The following is a 22,520-nucleotide window of genomic DNA, read 5'->3' on the forward strand; positions in this document are numbered from 1 at the left end:
TAAATAACAGGATTATTTAGCTAGTCTTTCATCCAGATAAGGTTTGGAAGCCCAGCACCACTTCCTGATGAGATTCCTTATTTTGCAAGGATAAGGAATACCGTTTCCTAGAAAGCTTTAATCTTTGTTGCTTCTACTATTTTGTGTTTTAATAACTGCATTTGACTGCAAATTTTAATTGCGTTAAAATTTTGTGTAATGTTAGTATGTTATAAGCTTTAGTATGTTATAATGCTTTGGCGCAGCAGTCTTTGTTGCAAGCCTTATTGCCCCCTGCACCCGTATTTGCATCAGCCCTTACAATTAAAGATTTGCAGAATGTGCTGCAAGAGATTATGGAAAAGCAATTGCAACAATTTGCTGAGATAATGGATAAAAAGTTGGAGGAGAAGTTAACAGAAAAACTAGCTGAGGTTATGGATGAAAAGATTACAGAGAAACTAACAGAAATAAGAGCAGACATTTTATCTGCATTTCAAGGCATGACTACATGTATTGAGAATTTGGATGAAAGAGTGGAAGATCTCAGTCAAAATGATACTAGACTGGAAGTAAAAATGACAGAAACTGAAAATGTGGTAGAGAAAATTGATTGTGATTTGACCTCGGTACAGTATTATCAGATGGAGTTTGCTCTAAGGATTAGAGGCTTAAAAGAAAATCCTAAAGAAAATTTGAAGAAAATAGTTTCTGAGGCTCTGGAAGGGGTGCTGGGGCGACCAGCAGATGAAATAATGGAAGATATAGACAAAAAATTTTGAGTTAATTCGTGGATTGCAAGACAAAGGAAATTACCCAGAGATGTGGTGGTTTATTTTACAAAGAGAGTGATTAGAAATGAAGTTATTCAAGCCTCCTACAACATTGAATTTGTAATTGCTGAGCAAAAAGTCTTGATTTTAAAAGAGATCCCTCCAAGAATTTTAAGAAAAAGGAAGGAATTTGCTTTTTTGACACAAGAATTGAGACGACGTGATATTAAGTTTAGATGGGAGATACCAGTGGGTATGGTGGTGACCTATGAAGGTATGAGGCATCGTCTTACTACGGTGATTCAGGCACGTGATTTTTGCAGTAATGTTTTAAAAGCAGCCCCCATACCACTTTTGGAATCTACAAAGAAGAAAGGTGAGAGAGAGTCTCAACGACACAGAGAGAATCTACAAGGTGCTGAAGGAACAATGCAGACAGATGAGAAAGTTACAGGAGTGGATCAAATTTCAGTGTCACCGGAGGAGGCCAGAAATTGGAAGAGGCGTGCTGCTTCTAGACGAACGGGACAAGCCTGAAGATTTAGTTGCAGAACTGAAGGAGATAATAATGTAATAAGGATTATAAAGGGTGGTTTTAAAAGAGTATATTTGGGGATATATTTTTCACCCTCAAATGTAGAGTTATATAAAATAATTATGTTTTGTAATATTTTATGTTTTAATTTTAAGATAATTACGAAAACTTAATTGGGAAGAATTGTAGTAGTGCTTACTGAAATTTTGAAGGTCATGATTTGTTATTTGGTTGGTATGTATATCTATTGTGTGATAAGAAGGTGGATAATGTGTTTAAGGTATATACTTTGTGTTATGCTCTGTTGCAAGTTTGGGAAAAACTAGATGAAAGCTAACTTGTAAGCTATTTTTATGGGCAATGATGAAACACGTAATTGAAAATATAAAAATGATGTGATTATATATATAGAATTTTAAGTTTGGAAAGTAATGTGTAAGCTATTTTTATGGGCAAGAATGAAACGTAATAGAAAATATAAAAATGATGTGATTATATATAAAAAATTTTAAGTTTGGAAAGTGATGTATGGTGCTTGAAGCTGTATAATATATTAAGAGAAGGAAAGATTGCATAAACTTGGTTTTAGTATGGAAATTTAAAGCCCAGCTGGAAAGAAGAATAGAAAATTGGTTTTTAATGATTGATGTAAATTTGTTTTGTCTGTAATTGTTTTTATTTATTTATTTATTTTTATTTTATTACATTTATATACCGTCCTTTCCCGAAGGACTCAGGGCGGTTTACAGGGTCATTAAAAACCAAGATACAAAAGTTAAAAACAAGTTTTAAAAAAATTACATTTGTCCCTGTATAAATAAAACCCCAGTTAAAATAAGATTAATCCTCAGCCTGGGCCAGAGAGCTCGAAGAGCCAGGTCTTCAGGTCCCGGCGGAATGAACGGAGGTCGGGGGCAGTCCTCAGCTCCACTGGCAGCTGGTTCCAAAGGGCAGGCCCTATCCCTGGGTGTCGTCCGCCGGCAATCTCTTACCCGTGGCACCCTGAGAAGACCCTCCCTGTGCGAGCGCACAGGATGAAGGGAACTTGATGCCGGCAGCAGGTGTTCCCTCAGATATCCCGGACCCAAGCCATGTAGGGCTTTATAGGTCATCACCAGCACCTTGAATCTCACCCGGAGGGCAACCAGAAGCCAATGCAGCTCGCAGAGTAGAGGTGTTACATGGGAGTATCGGGAGACCCCCATCACAACTTGCGCGGCCACATTTTGCACCAGCTGAAGCCTCCGAGTGGTTCTCAAGGGCAGCCCCATGTAGAGAGTGTTGCAGTAGTCTAAACGGGAGGTCACGAGCGCATGAGTGACTGTGCGTAGGGCATCTCGGTCCAGATAGGGTCGCAACTGGCGCACCAGGCGAACCTGGGCAAAAGCCCCCCTGGTCACGGCTCCTATATGGTCTTCAAAATTGAGTCGTGAATCCAGGAGGACGCCCAAGTTGCGAGCCCTATCAACGGGGGGGTAACACCTCACCCCCCATCGTTAGAGATGGAAAGTAGGGAAAAGCACTAGGCCACTCAGGTATGGATTAAATCATATCCCTGTTGAATATACAGTAGAGGTGACAAATAGATTTAAGGAATTAGATCTGATAGACAGAGTGCCTGAAGAACTATGGACAGAGGTTCGCGACATTGTACAACAGGTAGCAACCAAAACCATCCCAAAGAAAAAGAAATGCAAGAAAGCAAAATGGCTGTCTGAGGAAGCTTTGCAAATAGCTGAGGAAAGGAGGGAAGCGAAAGGCAAGGGAGAAAAACATAGATATGCCCAATTGAATGCAGAATTCCAGAGAATAGCTAGAAGAGATAAGAATGCCTTCTTAAATGAACAGTGCAAAGAAATAGAAGAAAACAATAGAATAGGGAGGACCAGAGATCTTTTCAAGAAAATTGGAGAGATGAAGGGAACGTTTCCTGCAAAAATGGGCATGATAAAGGACCAAAATGGCAGGGACCTAACAGAGGCAGAAGAGATTAAGAAGAGGTGGCAAAATTACACAGAAGAACTATACAAGAATGAGCTTAACGTCCCAGATAATCACAATGAGGTGGTCACTGACCTCGAGCCAGACATCCTAGAATGTGAGGTGAAGTGGGCCTTAGAAAAGCTGAGCAACAACAAAGCTAGTGGAGGTGACAGTATTCCAGCTGAGCTATTCAAAATCTTAAAAGACAGTGCAGTAAAAGTGCTACACTCAATTTGCCAGCAAATTTGGAAAACTCAACAGTGGCCACAGGATTGGAAAAGATCAGTTTACATTCCAATTCCAAAGAAAGGCAGTGCCAAAGAATGTTCAAACTATCGCACCATTGCACTCATTTCTCATGCTAGTAAAGTCATGCTTAAAATCCTACAAGCTAGACTTCAGCAGTATGTGGATCGAGAACTACCAGAAGTACAGGCAGGATTTCGAAGAGGCAGAGGAACTAGAGATCAAATTGCCAACATACGCTGGATCATGGAGAAAGCTAGGGAGTTCCAGAAAAACATCTACTTCTGCTTCATTGACTATGCTAAAGCCTTTGATTGTGTGGATCATAACAAACTGTGGCAAGTTCTTAAAGAGATGGGTGTACCAGACCATCTTATTTGTCTCTTGAGAAACCTATATGCGGGTCAAGAAGCAACAGTGAGAACTGGACACGGAACCACTGATTGGTTCAAAATTGGGAAAGGAGTCCGGCAAGGCTGTATACTGTCGCCCTGCCTATTTAACTTATATGCAGAGCACATCATGAGAAAGGCAGGGCTAGATGAATCAAAAGTTGGAATTAAGATTGCCGGAAGAAATATCAACAACCTAAGATACGCAGATGATACCACTCTAATGGCAGAAAGTGAAGAAGAACTAAAGAGCCTCTTGTTGCGGGTGAAGAAGGAGAGTGCAAAACTTGGGTTGAAACTTAACATTAAGAAAACCAAGATCATGGCATCTGGCCCTCTCAATTCTTGGCAAATAGATGGGGAAGAAATGGAGGTAGTGACAGATTTTGTTTTCCTGGGCTCCAAGATCACTGCAGATGGGGACTGTAGCCAAGAAATTAAAAGACGCTTGCTCCTGGGGAGGAAAGCCATGGCAAATCTAGACAGCACACTAAAAAGCAGAGACATCACCCTGTCAACAAAAGTGCGTATAGTCAAGGCTATGGTCTTCCCAGTTGCAATGTATGGCAGTGAAAGTTGGACCATAAGAAAGGCTGAGCGCCAAAGAATTGAGGCCTTTGAACTATGGTGCTGGAGAAGACTCCTGCGAGTCCCTTGGACTGCAAGGAGATCAAACCGGTCAGTCCTAGAGGAGATCAACCCTGACTGCTCTTTAGAAGGCCAGATCCTGAAGCTAAAACTCAAATACTTTGGCCACCTAATGAGAAGGAAGGACTCACTGGAGAAGAGCCTAATGCTGGGAAAGATCGAGGGCAATAGAAGAAGGGGACGACAGAGAATGAGGTGGCTGGATGGAGTCACTGAAGCAGTAGGCGTGAGCTTAAATGGACTCCAGAAGATGGTAGAAGACAGGAAGGCCTGGAGGAATGTTGTCCATAGGGTCGCGATGGGTCGGACACGACTTCGCAGCTAACAACAACAACAACAACAGTCTGGTTAACCCGAGATGCCGATATGCACAGCCACTCAGTCTTGGCGGGATTGAGACGAAGCCTGTTTCTCCCCATCCAGACCTGGACCGCCTCCAGGCACCGGGACATCACGGCGAGGGCATCGCTGGGTTCGTTCGGGGTGGAAAGAAAAAGTTGGGTATCATCAGCGTACTGATGATACCCCACCCCGAAACCACGAATGATTCACCCAGCGGCTTCATATAGATGTTGAACAGGAGGGACGAGAGAACCGACCCCTGAGGAACTCCACAAATGAGAGGCCTCGGGGTGGATCTCTGCCCTCCCATCAACACCGACTGCGAACGGCCCAGGAGATAGGAGGAGAACCACCGTAAAACGGTGCCTCCCACTCCCAACCCCCTGAGACGCCGCAGTAGGATACCATGGTCGATGGTATCAAAAGCCGCTGAGAGATCTAATAGGACCAGGACAAAGGAGCAACCCCTGTCCTGAGCCCTCCAGAGATCATTCACCAGCGTGACCAATGCCGTCTCCGTGCTGTATCCGGGCCTGAAACCCGATTGGTACGGGTCCAGATAATCAGTTTCCTCCAGGAACAGAGGAAGCTGATGCGCCATCACACTCTCAACAACCTTCGCCAAAAAGCGAAGGTTGGAGACTGGACGATAGTTATTTAAAACAGCCGGGTCCAGGGCAGGCTTCTTGAGGAGGGGTCTCACCACCGCCTCCTTCAAGGCGGCAGGGAAGACACCCTCCTTCAAAGAAGCAGTTATTACTGTGTGGAACCAGCCTCGTGTCCCCTCCCGGGCCGCATAAGCTAGCCAGGAGGGGCACGGATCCAACAAACAGGTGGTGGTGCTCAGCCTCCCCATGATCCTGTCCACATCATCAGGGGAAACAGGATCGAACTCAGTCCAGATAACATGCTCAAGACCGTCCGATTCCTCCACATCAGATGATGACTAAACTCCTCGGCTCGTCCCCGTAAGGGATCCTCCCTCACCTCCTGATTAAGGAGGGAGCGAGTTACCCTAAACAGGGCGGCCGGGCGATTGTCTGCGGACGCGATAAGGGCAGCAAAGTAGTTAGACTTCGCTGTCCTTATTGCCGCAAGATAAGACCTTATAAAGGTTCTTAACTGCAATTGGTCAGATTCAGATCGGCTGGACCTCCAACCGCTCTCTAGACCTCGTCTCCGACGCTTCATCTCCCGGAGCTCCGCAGAGAACTTATTGGGTATTTTTATTGACACTATTGTTGTGGATATCAAGTGGATGTTGAATTTAACTATGGCAGTAAGATTTTAGTAAAAAGGAAGAACTATCGATTATAGAAGAATGGACTGTAAAGTTTTCAATTTCGAGGATATGGCAAAGACTTTAGTGTACCTGAAAGACTACTTGCAACAAAGAGATACTACGGAGTAAATATGGGACTAAAAAGTATTATCCAGCATTTGAATAATTATTGATGTGATATTTATACTGTTTGGAGTTAATCTATATGAGTTAAAGTGCGATAGTTTTAATAGTTTATGATCGTTTGCATAAGGCAGATTATGATTGTTTGTATTCTTATACCCTGTACTTAGCTCTGGGAAGTCGGGGAGGGGGGAGGGGGAAGGGAGGGAGGGGCTGGGGAGGGTTGGGGAGTGGGAAGGGGGTGGGAGGGGAGGGGGTTGGGGGGGTTTGTTTTGTTAAATATAAAATGTACTGTAAAACTTCAATAAAAAAAAGCTTCCCTAATAAAGTCTAACATTGAGTGGTAGTGTATAAAGGTAAAGGTTCCCCCGCACATGCGTGCTAGTCGTTTCCAACTCTAGGGGCCGGTGCTCATCTCCGTTTCAAAGCCAAAGAGCCAGCGCTTGTCCAAGGACGTCTCCGTGGTCATGTGGCTGGCATGACTAGATGCCAAATGCACACGGAATGCTGTTACCTTCCCACCATAGTGGTTCCTATTTTTACGTGCTTTCGAACTGCTAGGTTGGCAGAAGCTGGGACGAGTAACAGGGACTCACTCTGTTACGCACTCAGGATTCGACCCGCCAAACTGCCGACCTTCTGATCGACAAGTTCAGCATCCTAACCCACTGAGCCACCGCGTCCCTATGGTAGTGTATACATTCTCATAAATAAAGCTAATTACTGATCTAATCACTAATTTCCTCCTACAGTTTTAGCCCATGATGTATGCAGGTCATGTTTTTTTCAGCCATGCCAAAGTCCAACTAAAAAAGGAATACATTCTGAGTTTTAATAAGATGCTTCATTTATTTCTTACCTTTGACAACTCAAGGAATAATGTATCAAGGATCTTTTCTCTTTGAAGCCATTGCAAAATAGATTTAAGTCACAGATTTAGATCACTGTAGGGTTAAATTGCATGGACTGTACTTGTTATTATACCATCTTGGGCCAGGTAGGATAAATGCTTAATAAGGTATCTCATAATCATCAGTACTGTAGAAATAGAATGGATTGAATATAAAATTAATTGTATATTAAAAAGACCCTCTGAAATTAATGTGCCCAGATATTTCTAGCTATTTCAATAAATCTATTTACATATTTATTAGATTTTTATCCCATCTTTATTATTAACTCAAGGTGGCAAACATACTTAATTCTCCTCCTATTTTCCCCACAATAACAACCCTGTAACATGGGTTGGGCTGAGAGAAAATGACTGGCATGCAGCTACCCCCTCCCCAGCTTTCATGCCCAAGGATGGGCAAGTACTCAAAGTTTCCTAGTTTTTAGGGCAATGCATTAACCGTTACACCAGACTAATATATTCTAAGAAAGACTAAACAGATTTGGTAGTACAAGATGTGCATAATCAAGATGTGATATGTTTATTATTGTATTAGTAGTTTTAATACAGGAAACAACTGAATGAAATGAAATGGAAGTTGTGAAGTTTGGGTTTTTTTTAGCAGACACTAGAATACTTATCTAATATGCTATGTACTACATATTTTAAGTTCTAGTTAAAAACTAATTATATAGAGGATTAAATTGAGGTTTAGAGGAAAAACGAAGACAGAATGAAGTAAATAAGAATGTGAAACTGCTAAAGAAGTACAAGTGAAAGGTTTGAGGAGAAATTTAGAGTTGAAATAACAAGATTATTGAACTGAGGAGGAGAGTTGCAGAATTGAATGCATAAAATGACTGATAATTTAATTAGCGAGAATGTAGCAAAGGAAATAAATGTTTAATTTTTAAGAGTCCTAATGACAATCAAAATTTGGAAAAGCAGATCGGGAACATTTCGGAAACAAATTAACATGCAGTTAAGTATTTCTCAAAGACTGTGTCTAAATCCTCTGTGGTTTTATTTAATCTTGCAAAATCAGTTAAAATAACTCACTTCCCCATGAACTTATTATCACCTTGGATTCCTACAATTACACTTCATATCTGCATGATCTGCTCTTTAAATGTTTAATGAAATCATCACATCCTGTAACAGCAATAGCAACGATAAAACCTGCTTCCTTTCCCACCCCATTTTTATTAAAACATGTTCCTAATAGGTTCTTTTTTAGAAACTCCCAAATAATGCAAACTTCATTCTGTCCCTTGGGTTCCTGTCTGCACATTCCTCCATCAACTTCAACACTGTTCTGGGTTTATTTTGTAAAAAAAAAAAAAAAACTTCAGCTAAGCACTACTTGCAAACAATTCCCCCAACCGTTCATCAGATTTCTTGTTCGTATTTCAGCAATCCATAAATATATGCTAACATATTGCAAAACAAAGTGTAACATGGATGTGCATACTTATTGACTGTAGATGTAGCTACATCCATAATTCTGTCTCCAAAATCCCAGTAAATGATGGTGTTGAATAGGTGACATCATGTATTTATATGTAAATCTCTGGCCATTAATATGCTTTCATTCGAGCACTGTAAACTCTTGCCGACTGCCTGAATATATCAAGAAAACATAAAAATTGTTAACATTGTGGTTGCCTCGGCCTTGTCTCATGCATTGTTTTGTATAGTTATATTATTTTGGAACAACAGAATGTATACTTCTCTGGTTCCAAACAGCCTATAAATTCTTTATCTCCTTATTTTACAACTTCGGTAACTGTAACTATTGTTTCCCAAGACCTCCAATCAATCTTGGAAGTAAAATATCTCCCTGTGGAGGGGAGAAACATATGGCCCTGTTCCTGGATTCGACCTTCAGCTATCATTCATAATTGACTATGTTGGTTCTAGCAGAAGTTAGAACAGAACATTATCTGGAGACCCACATTGTTGTTGTTCTGTCAAATGGATATTTCTAGAGCCCCCCCGTCTATTGATGTCAAGAACGTAAGCCTTTACTCATATCATTAACTTTCCACTGTACAGTTGCTGTTAATTTTTAATCAATTATCGCTTCCCTGGATTGTCAAAGATAATTGTGGTCCATATGTCTTTATTATTCTGGTTAAGCTAACCAATGTGTCTTTTTAGCTTGTCTTATTTCACTTTAAGAAATTCCTTACTTTTCATTATGATAGATCAGAGTTGTGAGGAGGTTTTTGTTTACATGGCAATGATTGCATAGACAAGCCTTTTATTTAAAATTTAAATAAAAATAATATGTTTTTTAAAGTGTGCCCATAATACGTTCGTGTAAAGTCCTGGTGTTCTATAGAACGAAAGTTATTGCTACAGGACTGGCAGTACCATGGAGAAGGCTTTCCCCCATCTCACTACCAAGCAGTCTGGAAGCCATGCCTCAAAGAACAGGACCTATGGCTCTCCTAGATTTTTTCTCCTCCTATGGTAGGGCTGGTTTGCTAGGATTGGGGTTCTTTGCTGCTAGTTTAGGTATGAATTTTGTGTAGATCCAATTCCCCCCCCCCCCCGTTCACTTCCAACTGTCTTCCTTTTTGCCCCCTCTAAATTTGAAACATCAATATTAGAGTATCACAGCCTATGGAACTCCTTGAGATCTGTTCTGAGTTTAGAAAAAGCCTTTCATGGACTGCAGAATCACAAGCTCAATACCAGAAGGGACAGATCCAGTTTATTATGGGCCCATTAAATATTTTGAGAAAGAGATTTACCCCAAATCACTGTAGCCAATTTTCATTACAATATTTGCAGAAATCATTGAAGTCAGCCTGCAGGTTTTCAAAAGCAAGTGATTCCGTAAAATCCATTTACCACTTTTCAATTCAACTTCTGCATCAGACTGAATATACTAAATTAGGATTCAATTTACTGAACTCTATGACACAAATTACCATTTATATAACTGTGAATTTGTCTCCAGGAGACAGCCATTTTCCTGGTGATAATTCTAGCCTTTTTGCATAAAGATTGCAATACCCAAGGTAAATTATTATTTTATCCAGCACTTTTTACCACAGATATACAAAGAGAGAATAAAGAGTATATGCAATTCTAATCATAATTTAAGTACGGGAACATTATTAACAGTAGTCTAAGCACATACAATCCCTCCCCCTTTGTAACTTGGAGTAATTACAGCATCTATCACTTTTGCTAGAATTAGAAGCTCCACTTCATTGGAGATTCTCTCCCCATACACTTCTAATACATTTTTGTGCTCAGAAATCAACACTTTAAATTAAAGAATAAAAAATTTAACAGTAGTTCGTTTCTGTGACAATGGAGAGAACAGTATGAAATCCTCTCCCACTTCCTATCCTATTACATAGACTGTAGCTTGTCTTCAAATTAAGACAAGACAAATTAAGACTCTAAAGGCAAAACTAGATTTTTCTCCCATTAGGTCGGAGAATGATTGCTTGTCATGAAATTGGAATAATGTATTTTTGGCGCATTTCAAGATTTAACAAAAGTTTTTTTGTTTTTAAAATCCTGCAGAGCTCTTACATTCTTATAGTCAGTTTTTCTTTGTCGCCTGTGATGTTCTTTATTAATTTATGACATTTATATTGCATCTTTATATTACTTAAAATGTAGGGAGAGAATGAAGTTATCACAGAAGTTGTCTTGCAGCCAAATGCTGAAGCTGTACAGATCACCAAACCGTCCTTAATGGTCTTTCTGTATGTAGCTTGTTTATATGTAAGGACTGCTCATTAACAAGTAATAACTGATGCTGTTTTACTCAGCATCTGTTTATTTTCTTGTTTGAGAAAGTTATATGACATACTCATTTTAATATTAAAGCATCAAGCTTAAGTTATATATTTAAAAAGACAGTGATGTCATATAGTATGTAAATACATTTTGACTGATTAATGCCATCCATGGATCAATCTCCACTACATTAAAAATGTTGTTCATTAAAAAAAACTTGCACTATGAGTTTGCTAAATTAAAAAAAAATTGTCCTAAATTTCTTATGCCAAAAGAAACATGAAATTATGATGAACAGCAATATATACATTATATAAAGCTCATTATATAAGCCTAATAAATATATATAATTAACTCCAGTCCCAAAGTTAAATAATTTTTTATTATTGCTCTGAATCATTGGGAAAATCACCATGGGATTAGGTTTTCTATCTGAATAATATTTTAAAACTGTATTATTTATAGGGTGTCCCATAAGGAATCCCATGCCAAAATTATTTCATTTAGGTCAATGTAAGACTTGATGCCTCCAAGACTGGTTTCTCTGAACCTGACAGGCCTCTTCATTCTTTAGTAAAAGTAAAATGGGTGAGGAAGCCAGAATGTGATAGTTAACGATACCCTCAAGAGATGTTCCAACTGTATTCTGGTGAGACTATGTGATTTGTTGTTTTTCTTTTGCTACCCAGAGCAGAAGTTCTTAAACTGGTTTGCAGATCAATGAAACAAGCTGATCTATCCTCTTCTGATCCAATTGTAAAAGTAGCAGTTCATCCTGACCTAAGATGGATCTGAAAATTCAGAGAAAGCTAGCGTAAACATCCACAAACACAATTAATTTAAAAAAAATATCAAACTATATGTCTGCCAAATTGCCTTTAATCAAAATGTCCATTCTGTCATCTTAACACAAGGCTTCAATTTTCTAGAGGCATGTTTGTAGAATTTTATGATAGTCAACTCCAGACAATTAAATCTTCAATATATAATTCACAAGGTTTTCCACACCATTTCTTTCAGCTTTTTTTTCTTACTAGACAATTCATTAACAAAGGAAATATGGAATAGTCATACCATGTTACGAGATTTGAATGCTATTGTTAACAGTACCCTTGAAGCATTTCAAAATGATAGAGGAATAAAGGAATTGTTGTGATTCTTATGAATAAAGAAAGATAATTTGGAGGGTATTTGAAGCAAGAGGCCAACCTACAGAGTAAATGACAGTGTAATCCAACAATTTTGCAAACCCATCATTGGCTGATACTATTTGACAGCTCCCACGAGAAGGAATGTCTTCTGAAGGACTCGGGAGAAACCATTTTCCTAGCATAGATTCTGTTCTCTGAGTCATCTAGGAAACATTAAATTCATCTCTGTATGGCTGCAAAAGCTGGACCATAAGAAAGGCTGAGCGCCAAAGAATTGAGGCCTATGAACTATGGTGCTGGAGAAGACTTCTGCAAGTCCCTTGGGCTGCAAGGCGATCAAACCGGTCAGTCCTAGAGGAGATCAACCCTGACTGCTCTTTAGAAGGCCAGATCCTGAAGCTGAAACTCAAATACTTTGGCCACCTAATGAGAAGGAAGGACTCACTGGAGAAGAGCCTAATGCTGGGAAAGATTGAGGGCAATAGAAGAAAGGGATGACAGAGAATGAGGTGGCTGGATGGAGTCACTGAAGCAGTAGGCGTGAGTTTAAATGGACTCCAGAAAATGGTAGAGGACAGGAAGGCCTGGAGGAACATTGTCCATGGGGTCGCGATGGGTCGGACACGACTTCGCAACTAACAACAACAACAAATTCATCTCTGCTTTTCAGAATAATCATTCTGATGTTTGGGGCTTCTACCTATACCAGCAGTTGGGGATTTTCTGTGTTCCCCTCATCTTTTTTTTTTTACTCCCTTCTTGTATAATTTCTAGTCATTTTACTAATGTATTTCTGATTAAGTTCTGGCATTTGGCAGTTTCTCTCCAGTTTAATGTGATTTCAGCTATGTAGAGCAGAGGGATTTGTTTTTCCATTTCTAACTAAGAAACAGAACAAGTCTTACTGTGGAAAGGTCATTTAATATGGGTTTATGCCTTCCAAACGTCACACAAAGGCACCATTACAAGTTAGAGAAAGCCCTGGAGATTCAGAGAATGAACGCTCAGAGTCAGGAAATATCTCTTGGTTTTTTTTATCTTACTGTATATCAGAGATGTACTGTGTACAACCTCACTTGCCATTAATTGGAACCAGCCATCAAACTGAAATTTGTAGTGTGCCTGAAGAGGAAAATACAGAAAGCATAATAAGATGTATTGGATATAAAGTAATTTAAAACTTCAGTTAAAAGAAATTGAAATTATTTTTTCCTCATGACTCCGCCTACATTTTGTACTGCAGGTCACTGAAAAAGCCTCAGTTTGAGAGGGGGTAAAAAGCATCCATGCACATTCTTGGTTTATATAATCCATCAAGTTTATTTGGGGCTGTTTCTTCCCTCCCACCTTGTTTTGATTAATTCAAATGCAGAAAAATGGCATTTAAGCATTAAAAGCATTTTCATATCGAAGAGGTAGAAAGTAACCAATTTTAAAATTAAAAACTTTTTTTCCCCTCAGGAGAATAATTAAAACATTTAAAAATACATTCCTGCGTCAAAAAAGCATGGACACTGTAAATGAAGAAGGGATGCATCTACTTTTTTAGATTTATGTGGTTTTAAAGTAGATAATGGAGAAAGGGAAGAGACACAAAGAACGAATCCTGAAGAAAACTATGGATTTTTGGCTCAACAGAGATAGAATTCTTGAAGCACCTCTGGAGGACTTCCTACTGGGAAAGCATAAAAGTAAAGGTAAAGTTTCCCCCGCACATGCATGCTAGTCGTTTCCGACTCTCGGGGCCGGTGCTCATCTCCGTTTCAAAGCCGAAGAGCCAGCGCTTGTTCGAGGACATCTCCGTGGTTATGTGGCCGGCATGACTAGACGCCAAAGGCGCACGGAACGCTGTTACCTTCCCACCGTAGTGGTCCCTATTTTTTTACTTGCATTTTTACATGCTTTCGAACTGCTAGGTTGGCAGAAGCTGGGACGAGTAACAGGCGCTCACTCTGTTACGCGGCACTCGGGATTCGACCCGCCAAACTGCCGACCTTCCCATCGACAAGCTCAGCGCAATGCTGGTGTTTTTATCTTTTAACATTTAATATACAAGTTACAGTATTGGTGCTTGGTATACAGGTTTATCTAACCCAGCTTACTCCACAAGTCCTGCTGTGCTGCTTCATTATAGTGGGTGTATTCCTGGGATGGGTGAGCAAAGAATATTGAGAGTATTTCCTAAGAGTATACATTCTCAGCAGAGTCACCCAAGGCATAAAACTGGCACCAATATTGGAAGATAGTGCAGGAAGATGCTGGAGACAGTGGACAATGGACAATGACAAAGACAATACAGATAGTGCTCGAATTATAACCATTTGTTTAGTGACCACTCAAATTTACAGCAGCCCCATGATCACGTGACCAAACTTTGGACACTTGGCAACTGGCATGTATTTATGAAGGTTGCAGTGTCCTGGATCACATGATCACCTCTTGCGACCTTTGGACAAGCAAAGTCAATGGACAAGTCAATTCACTGAGCAACTTAAACTATCCTATTTTGGACATATTATCTGAAGAAAGTAAAAAGTAAAGTAGATGGGCCCAGCTACAGTGGCAATGAGTGCTCCATTAGAAGTTTTAAAAGACCAAGTTAAAGATAGATCATGATGAAGAAAATCTATGTGGTCACTAGCAGTTAACACTGACTTGATGGCACACAATCACTGTACATTTGGAACTGTTTGGTGTACGTCGGCCAGGCAATGCCGGCTGGCGACCCCCAAGGGGAGAGCCTTCTCTGTGGGCGTGCCAACCCTCTGGAATGAACTGCCTCCGGAGCTGCAGACGGCCCCTGACCTTCGGTCCTTCCGCCGTGACCTGAAAACCTGGTTATTTCAACAAGCAAGTCTGGACTGATTATGGTTTAAATTAGGCTTTTCTTGGGTTAAATTGTCATGTATTTATCATATTTATTGTTTAATTCTCTTTTAATTTTTGTACTTTGTGTTTCTTAATTTTTTATTGTTGTGAGCCGCCCTGAGTCCTTAAGGAGAAGGGCGGCATATAAATTCAATCAATCAATCAATCAATCAAATCATAAATAAAAAAGCAAATACTTGAAAACATCGACATGAGTGTGGAATTTCTTCCTTCTCCAGTTTTGAAATCCTATCATAAAGAGGAAACAAATACAGCAAAATTATGTTTCCCTAAAGAGCTGCTAAGGTAACTTTGGTTGGTAGAAGTTATTGGTTCTGTTGTTCATTCCCATGGGCAGCATGCCAGCATTATGATAAGGTCAAATTTTACAATTGGACTTGACCATATGGAAAGAGATTCTACATCTCGATTCTATATCATCTGGAATAGACCCAGGAAAAAAGAACCCTCTGGTGTAGAAGTTGCTTAGATCAAATTCCAATATTTCTTTTCTGTTTCTTTTTGATGAAAAAGGTCATGAATAAATGCTAAAAATCACTTACCTGAAAAACTGCTTCCGCCCCCCCCCCCCCCGTTCCATGGAAATCTCACTGCTGCATCCATCTTTTCCATGTTACAGTTACAAGTATAACATTTTGATTGGTTTGTCCACTGTTAATGGCACATAATTTATTTCTTACGTAAAACAGAACAAAAAAACCTAGTACGTACTTTTACAAATGTTATTGACACCTTTTCTGTACAATGGATGGGAAGACCTAAAAATTAGTAACTGAATATATTTTTGCACTACTAAGAGGTGGCTGTAAAATTGAAGCTGGGGAAAGTTGAAAATGCCTTTCACAATAAAGTAAGCAACCTAATTACAGGTTGGGATTGATAGGATATTCTCTGCTGCAGGAAGGAAAAGGATCTTCAGAGGAAATATTGAGTTTGGTTATTTAATGTTTTGGTTCAGTCAATAAATAACTTTATGGAAGTATATTACAAATGCTAGCATTGCTGAACCAGGGTTCAGGGTTTTCCAAGCCAAATAGAATCTGATATGATCCTTGAGAAAGAAAAAGAATTCAGCTTTCTAAAGTTTTGGTTGTACGTACTTCCTTAATGGAGTTCATCACTGTAAGAGCTGTTCTTCCACATATGTTCTTAATTCTCGTTCCCTACAAGCTGACTTTGCAAATAGTCTCTTATCTGCCTATTATTCGTTCAGAAAGTGAGGTTGCTGAGGTTGCTCATTTGGACAACACTCTAGTTTTGAAAGTTTGGGGGGGTGGGGGCAAAATTTCCACCCTGAAAAAGTCAGCAGGCAGAAGAATGCACTCACTATGTTCCTGTCTAACTGATTAGAAGTATGCATGCAAGCAATTCATGGCAACAAGAGCAAAAGATTTGTGGTGGAGGAAGAGCGCAATGTTTGCTATCCATTATTCATCCAAGCTGACAGGCAGCCTCTTGAGATCAACACTGACAAGGAGGTCAAGGGAGAACTGGCACCTTAGATTTAACAGCTTCTTGCAACTATGAGTTTCTCAGCAGGCCAAATTGCCATCATTCTGCTGCCGAGCTCTGGGGCGTCCCAGCTTATGAGAAGATTTATTAGGTGGGTAAACATTTTTGTTCATCCCAATAGGCAGCACTGATCACTTAGCAGACTGGGATGGATTTAGCCTCCCTCTGCTAACATAATGATTTGGCTATCAGACAACTTCCCTGCTAAACAGTTGGAAGCTAATATCAACACATTCACTTTGTCTGAAGCCAGAGAAAGGAGGAAGCTAAGCATGCATGTTGCAATACCGTTTGATGTCTCAGAGGGTTCTCCTCTAGAGAAAATAAAGAGATGTCTATATTTCAGCTTCTGTCAGAGAAATGCAGAGACTCCTGTATAGTGTGGGAGTGAAAAAGAAAATAAAGCAAACTGCTCTCACTTCACAGAATGTTGGACATTGAACGACGTTCTTCTTTACAACGAATGAAGCTACATGTACGTCATAGACATAGATCAATCAGAAGCAAGCTTCAGGAAGCAAGCATCCATATTGCATTTGATGTGCAATAAAGTTTGCCAAGTTGGACTCTGAGGATGCTTGCTTCTTGGAAGTCAGCCAGCTGAAGTACTAAAATAAACAAATTAAGACCTAATGAGTTTGTGGGTGATGGCAGATTTCAGTAGAAAGAATCTGGTTCAAACTCCATATCTCTACCACTAGACTTCCTTGTTCTTGACCCTATCAATCAAATAGAATTTCGCTATATTCCTGGAGATTTCACAGGGAAAGTCTGCAACATATTTTTTTTAAAAAAGCAGCAGGTTCAATTTCTGTGCAGCAGGTAAGAAGTGGGTATATAAATTTTTTGTGCTAAATACAACAAAGCGGACAATGAAAATAAGACATGAGGATAAGATATGAGCGCAATCTGCTGCAGCATCTGGCACCCCATTGATTGTCAGGGTTGATTACATATAATTTTATAATTTCACTATGATGGATGATCTATTTTTCAAGGGAGAAATGTTGCTTGCCTCTGTAAGGAACAAGACAAAACTGTTTATTCTGTCATCCTAAAACAATGAATGATACCCTGTTTCTTCCTTTTCCCAGCCTTAAAATTATGCCCTATCATTAATTTACATTTGTAAATTGATTGTCATAACAAGATATGTAGTAAGACTATTTTTTTTTTAAAAAAATGCATTCTGTTTGTATAATTGCTCTCTTATCAATTATTTAAATTTGTCTTTTCCAAAAAACCAAAGGAATGCAAGATGAAACCATACATGGCATATTTTACTGTCTTTCAACTAACTCATCTACACATGAAGCTTTTACACAATTACAGCTGAAGTCTTTCCCCTTCTGCATTGAGCATAATTATTGTACAAATACTCTTTTATTATTGTTTTAGCCATTCAGTCGCGTCCAACTCTTGGCAACATTGTAGGCAAGTGTTCTCCATGCTACCCTGTCAAGCACAGCTTTTTTCATTTGTTGGATGTTCATCTTTGCATCAGTTTTGATGTTATCAAGCCAGCATATTCTTTGCTTCCCCCTTCTTCTTGTTCCACTAACCATTCTTAGCATCAGTGACTTCTCCAATGAATTTGCACACATGATACGGCCAAAGTAAATCATATGTAATCTTGTAATTTTGGCTTCTGATGTCTGTACAATTCAGCACCTCTTGACATTGTCCATGATATATGAGATAATTTATTATTATTATTATTATTATTATTATTATTATTATTATTATTATTAGTAGTAGTAGTAGTAGTAGTAGTAGTAGTAGTAGTAGTAGTAGTAGTAGTATTTATTGAATTTCTATACCGCCCTTCTCCGAAAGGACTCAGGGCGGTGTACAGGGCAATAAAATACAACGTACAAAAGTTAAAATTAAAATTAAATTAATTTAGCCCTAACAATAAATAGTTAAAAATAAACCCAAACCCTTAGTCCAGGCCGGCCTGTTCAAACAACCAGGTCTTCAGATCACGGCGGAAAGAGGGAAGGTCGGGAGCCATCTGGAGCTCAACAGGCAATTGATTCCAAAGGGCTGGTGCGCCCACAGAGAATGCTCTCCCCCTGGGGGCCGCCAGCCGGCAGTCCCTGACCGACGGCACCCGAGGAGGCCCTCTCTGTGGGAGCGCACAGGACGATGGGAAGTTGACGCTGGCAGCAGGTGCTCCCGTAAGTAATCCGGACCCATGCCATTTAGGGCTTTATAGGTTATCACCAGCACCTTGAATCTCACCTGGAGGGCAACTGGAAGCCAATGCAGCTTGCGGAGAAGAGGTGTTACATGGGAGTATCAGGAAACCCCCATCACAACTCGCGTGGCCGCATTCTGCACCAGTTGAAGCCTCCGAGTGGTCCTCAAGGGCAGCCCCATGTAGAGAGCATTGTGATATTTACAAATATTTAACAACAGAAAGGCTGGACATCATCGTGGCTGGAAAGGGCTACTGAACTTTAGAACTGATGTGCAAATTTGAACTATTTCAAATTCAAAAGATCCTGAGTTCTAAAGAGTTGCTTCACATTTGAAAAATAGCTTATGCAGAGCAGCTGTAAAATAAATAAACTATTCTAGACAGGGGTGCCCACAGAAGGGGTTTAGAAATGGCATACCTCTTTACTTCTGAGATACAATCTTTGATTCAGCCCTGTTCTGGATTGAATCATCATTTCTAGACAGTGTCACAAACTGCTGTGGCAGCATTTCCATAGCAGTTGTTCTCCATCCCAGACACTTACCTGTTTATAGCAATTTTCTATTGCTAAACATTAAACCAAATTGGAACCAATGGGAGTCATGCCTGCCATTATAGAACTGTAATCTGAAAGTGATGAATTCTTGATTAAATTGTGTCTCTGCATTTTCTTCCATGCCATAAAAAGAATCCCTCGGGTCTTTATCCAGCAGTTTTCTTGGCAGCATTAAGGGAGTCATTTACTGTTGTTTTCTTCTAGGATGTTCCCCAACTTCCCAGTCTAGCAGAGAAGCCATCCAGAACCAGAAGCAGAAGCAGTCCTCCTTTGTTTTTGAGGTACTGTCGCTTGCTGAGGCCTTTCATGCTGTACTATTGCCCTGTTCTGAAGGACAATAAATTAATGTTTAGATAGTCTAAAGGAAGAGATGGTGTTCATACACTGCATTTTTTCCTAACACTATTTTTATTTTGTTTGTTTTCTAATTAAATACATCGATATTGTTCCTTCAGTCTATATAAAAATACAAACATGTTTTAAGAATACAAACAATAAAACTGGTACTATAGGCAATCCTTTGTTGTGTTATTTAGGCTCATGTAAGACACTGAGAATTGATCATTTTGCTAGAAGTCTAAGTTAATAGCAAAGTTATTTCCCTTTGCTAGCTATAATGACCAATTGGACTATTCCTTCCCTGTTTCTACATTCAGCCAAATCTTTTAAACGCCCTTTGATCTGCGGTATGTTATGCATTGTCATGGGCATAAAGGAAAATTACTCCCGTATGGCCTGGAGAATCTACCCTGGCTTATACTGTATTAATAATTGAAACGTTTGGCATTGCTTTACATGTTTGCTGATACTTTCATCTCTTTAGCCACAGCTGTTATAAGTAAAGGTGTGGCAACCTTCTAGAATCTTTGCAAAATATAGTATTGTAAGCTTTGCAATACTACAGACACAAAGTATACCATATCATTTGTAGTTCTCCAGATACCTGCTAGATGGCAGCAGAGGGTGGAATTTTACACACTCACTTTGTTTTTACATAGCAATTGTCCAGATTTTATCAGCCCAAACAGGGTATGCCTACTGCCATTCTTAACTGGTGGTTTATGACATCTGCTAGGTGGTCCACCAAATCCTCCACACATTTTCACTAGTCAACTCACCGGGCTGGAAGTCTCCTGCCAACTCAGCCCCAGGCTTTTCATGCTTACTGTTAGGTGGTTCATGAACATGGGTCATTGGTTGAAAACTAGTTCAATGAAGTATTCAATGATAAGGGAAGAAGGAACAGGTCTCATGCATGGTTATGTGTTATGCTAAGCGGAATTGTGATTTTGCCCAAGGGGCCCCAAAAGAAAAATTTAAATAGAAAATCCTGCAATGATTACCTGAAAGTGAAATTTCATTGGGCTGGAGATCCAATTCTCCTAGTTCTCAGTATTTAGAGATTTGTACAAATCAACATTTTCAGCCATTAAGCTTATGACAAAAGTTGTTGTGGAATGGATACAAAAAAATAACTCAAGAAGGATATATTTAATTAAAAATGGTACGAATATGCATTTTTAAAAAGGGCATTGGATGGGACACACAAATGCCACTAGTTCTTGGTTCATTTGCTTAAACAAGAACAAAAAACTTCCAGGCTCTTAAATTTAAAAAAAAAATGAAGGAGGGAGATTTTGTCCCATAGATTTGCCAAATGTTTATTTTGTGTCTGCAGCTGTGGAAAGTTTAGGAAGCACTGACCTAAAAACACCATTATTGCAGTTTTATGTTTAATGCAATAAAAAATCTATTTACAACTAAGCAACACTGAATTCACAGGGTCGTAAGCTACATACATATTGTTTATTGTTCTTACTGGTCACAGATCAAAACCAGAACATAAAAAAGATGCACATATCAAACACAATTACCCAATTAACTTAAGATCATGGAATTACAAGAACTGCAGAACAAAGAATTTATCTAAGTATAAATGGATCATTTTCATAGCAGCCGCTACGTGCATATATCTCCTTTTTAACTTGAGAAAAGGCTTCAAAGCAACTCATAAAAACAATAAAATTAATTAATTACATGAAGGCAGGAGAGAGCGTTAGCGGCAAAAGAGAGAAACTCTCAAAGAACAAAATTTAATGCTGTTTTTCCAGTGGTACTTAATTCTAAGTGCATGGGAATTGGATTCCACTATCACAATTTTCCCCATTTGGGGAACCTTGCAACAACATCCAGATTTAAAACTGAGCCTAAGATTTCAAGCTGAGGCACTTCTTTCATTAACTCTTTCAGGGGGGAAAATGTTTCCTAGCTTCATTGCCAAAAGTTCTCCTCTCTTATGTATCTGCTAGAAAGTTTAGTAGCGTGGTCCTCCTTGGTTTTAATCAATTTCTCTCGATAGCTTCACCAGAAACATGCCTGTTGAATGCATTAATGTAAGGATAGGAATAGAAATCCATCACACTTTCAATTTAGCATACCTTTTTAAAGTGACTGATAGTAATCCTGATTTCACAAGGCACATTGGAGGGTAGATTCCAGTTAAAAAAGAATCCTATTAGAATGCACTAGAGATGCTCTAGAGATCCATAAGGAAGCTGACCCATTTTACACCTAACTTCAGAAACAGCTAATTCCATCTCTAATCAAAGAGCAGCTTGAACTTCTTTTTTTATTTAAAAAGTTTTACAATACATTTTGACTTTAATCCCCCCCTCCCCCACCCCCACCCAACCCTCCCTATCCCTTTCCCCCATTCCCTCCTCCCCCCCCGACTTCCCACAGCTAAACACAGGGTATAAAATCAAAAAACAAACATAAGCACCCCTATGTTATCAGCAATAAACTATTAATTCTATCTCCCTCTAGCTCATGTAAAATGAATACAAACAATATTAATATTACAAATAAAGTAAAAAAGAAAAAGAGGAAAACAGAAAAAAAGCTTTACTCAGAATAGATTTTCTTAATCCCAGTCCTTATTCATATTAATTTCAAAAAAAGAAGAAAAAACTTTCACCTACTATTTACATTCTCCAACCTTTCTCTAATTTCTAAACAAATTCTCAGTTACGCGCCAAAAGCGCCTATCTCCATTAACCTTAATAATCTCCAACCAAACTAAACCATAATCAAAAATAATTCTTGCATGTATCATGCCAAATGTCTCGCAGTTCCAAATCATCCTTGAGTTCAAATAAAAAGAGTAAAAAAAAAAGGTTTAAGCAGTCTGTAAGACAACTTGTTGTTAATTAGGAGCTTGCATACCCATTCTTAGTTCAACACATACTT

General features: G+C 39.3%; 1 protein-coding gene across 1 annotated transcript in view; it reads left to right on the forward strand.

Moving 5' to 3' along the window:
- KIF16B (kinesin family member 16B) overlaps window positions 1-19,635 on the forward strand; it is a 175,874-nt gene extending 156,239 nt beyond the window's left edge. Inside the window, exon 27 of the mRNA XM_081345914.1 lies at window positions 19,476-19,635. Coding sequence (XP_081202040.1) covers window positions 19,476-19,628 — 153 coding nt within the window. The 3' untranslated portion in view covers window positions 19,629-19,635. The remainder of the gene's footprint in view (window positions 1-19,475) is intronic.
- Window positions 19,636-22,520: the final 2,885 nt, after the last annotated feature.

Source organism: Vipera berus, assembly GCF_964194415.1.
Source record: "Vipera berus genome assembly, chromosome: 1".
In the NCBI taxonomy this organism is placed as follows: domain Eukaryota; kingdom Metazoa; phylum Chordata; class Lepidosauria; order Squamata; family Viperidae; genus Vipera; species Vipera berus.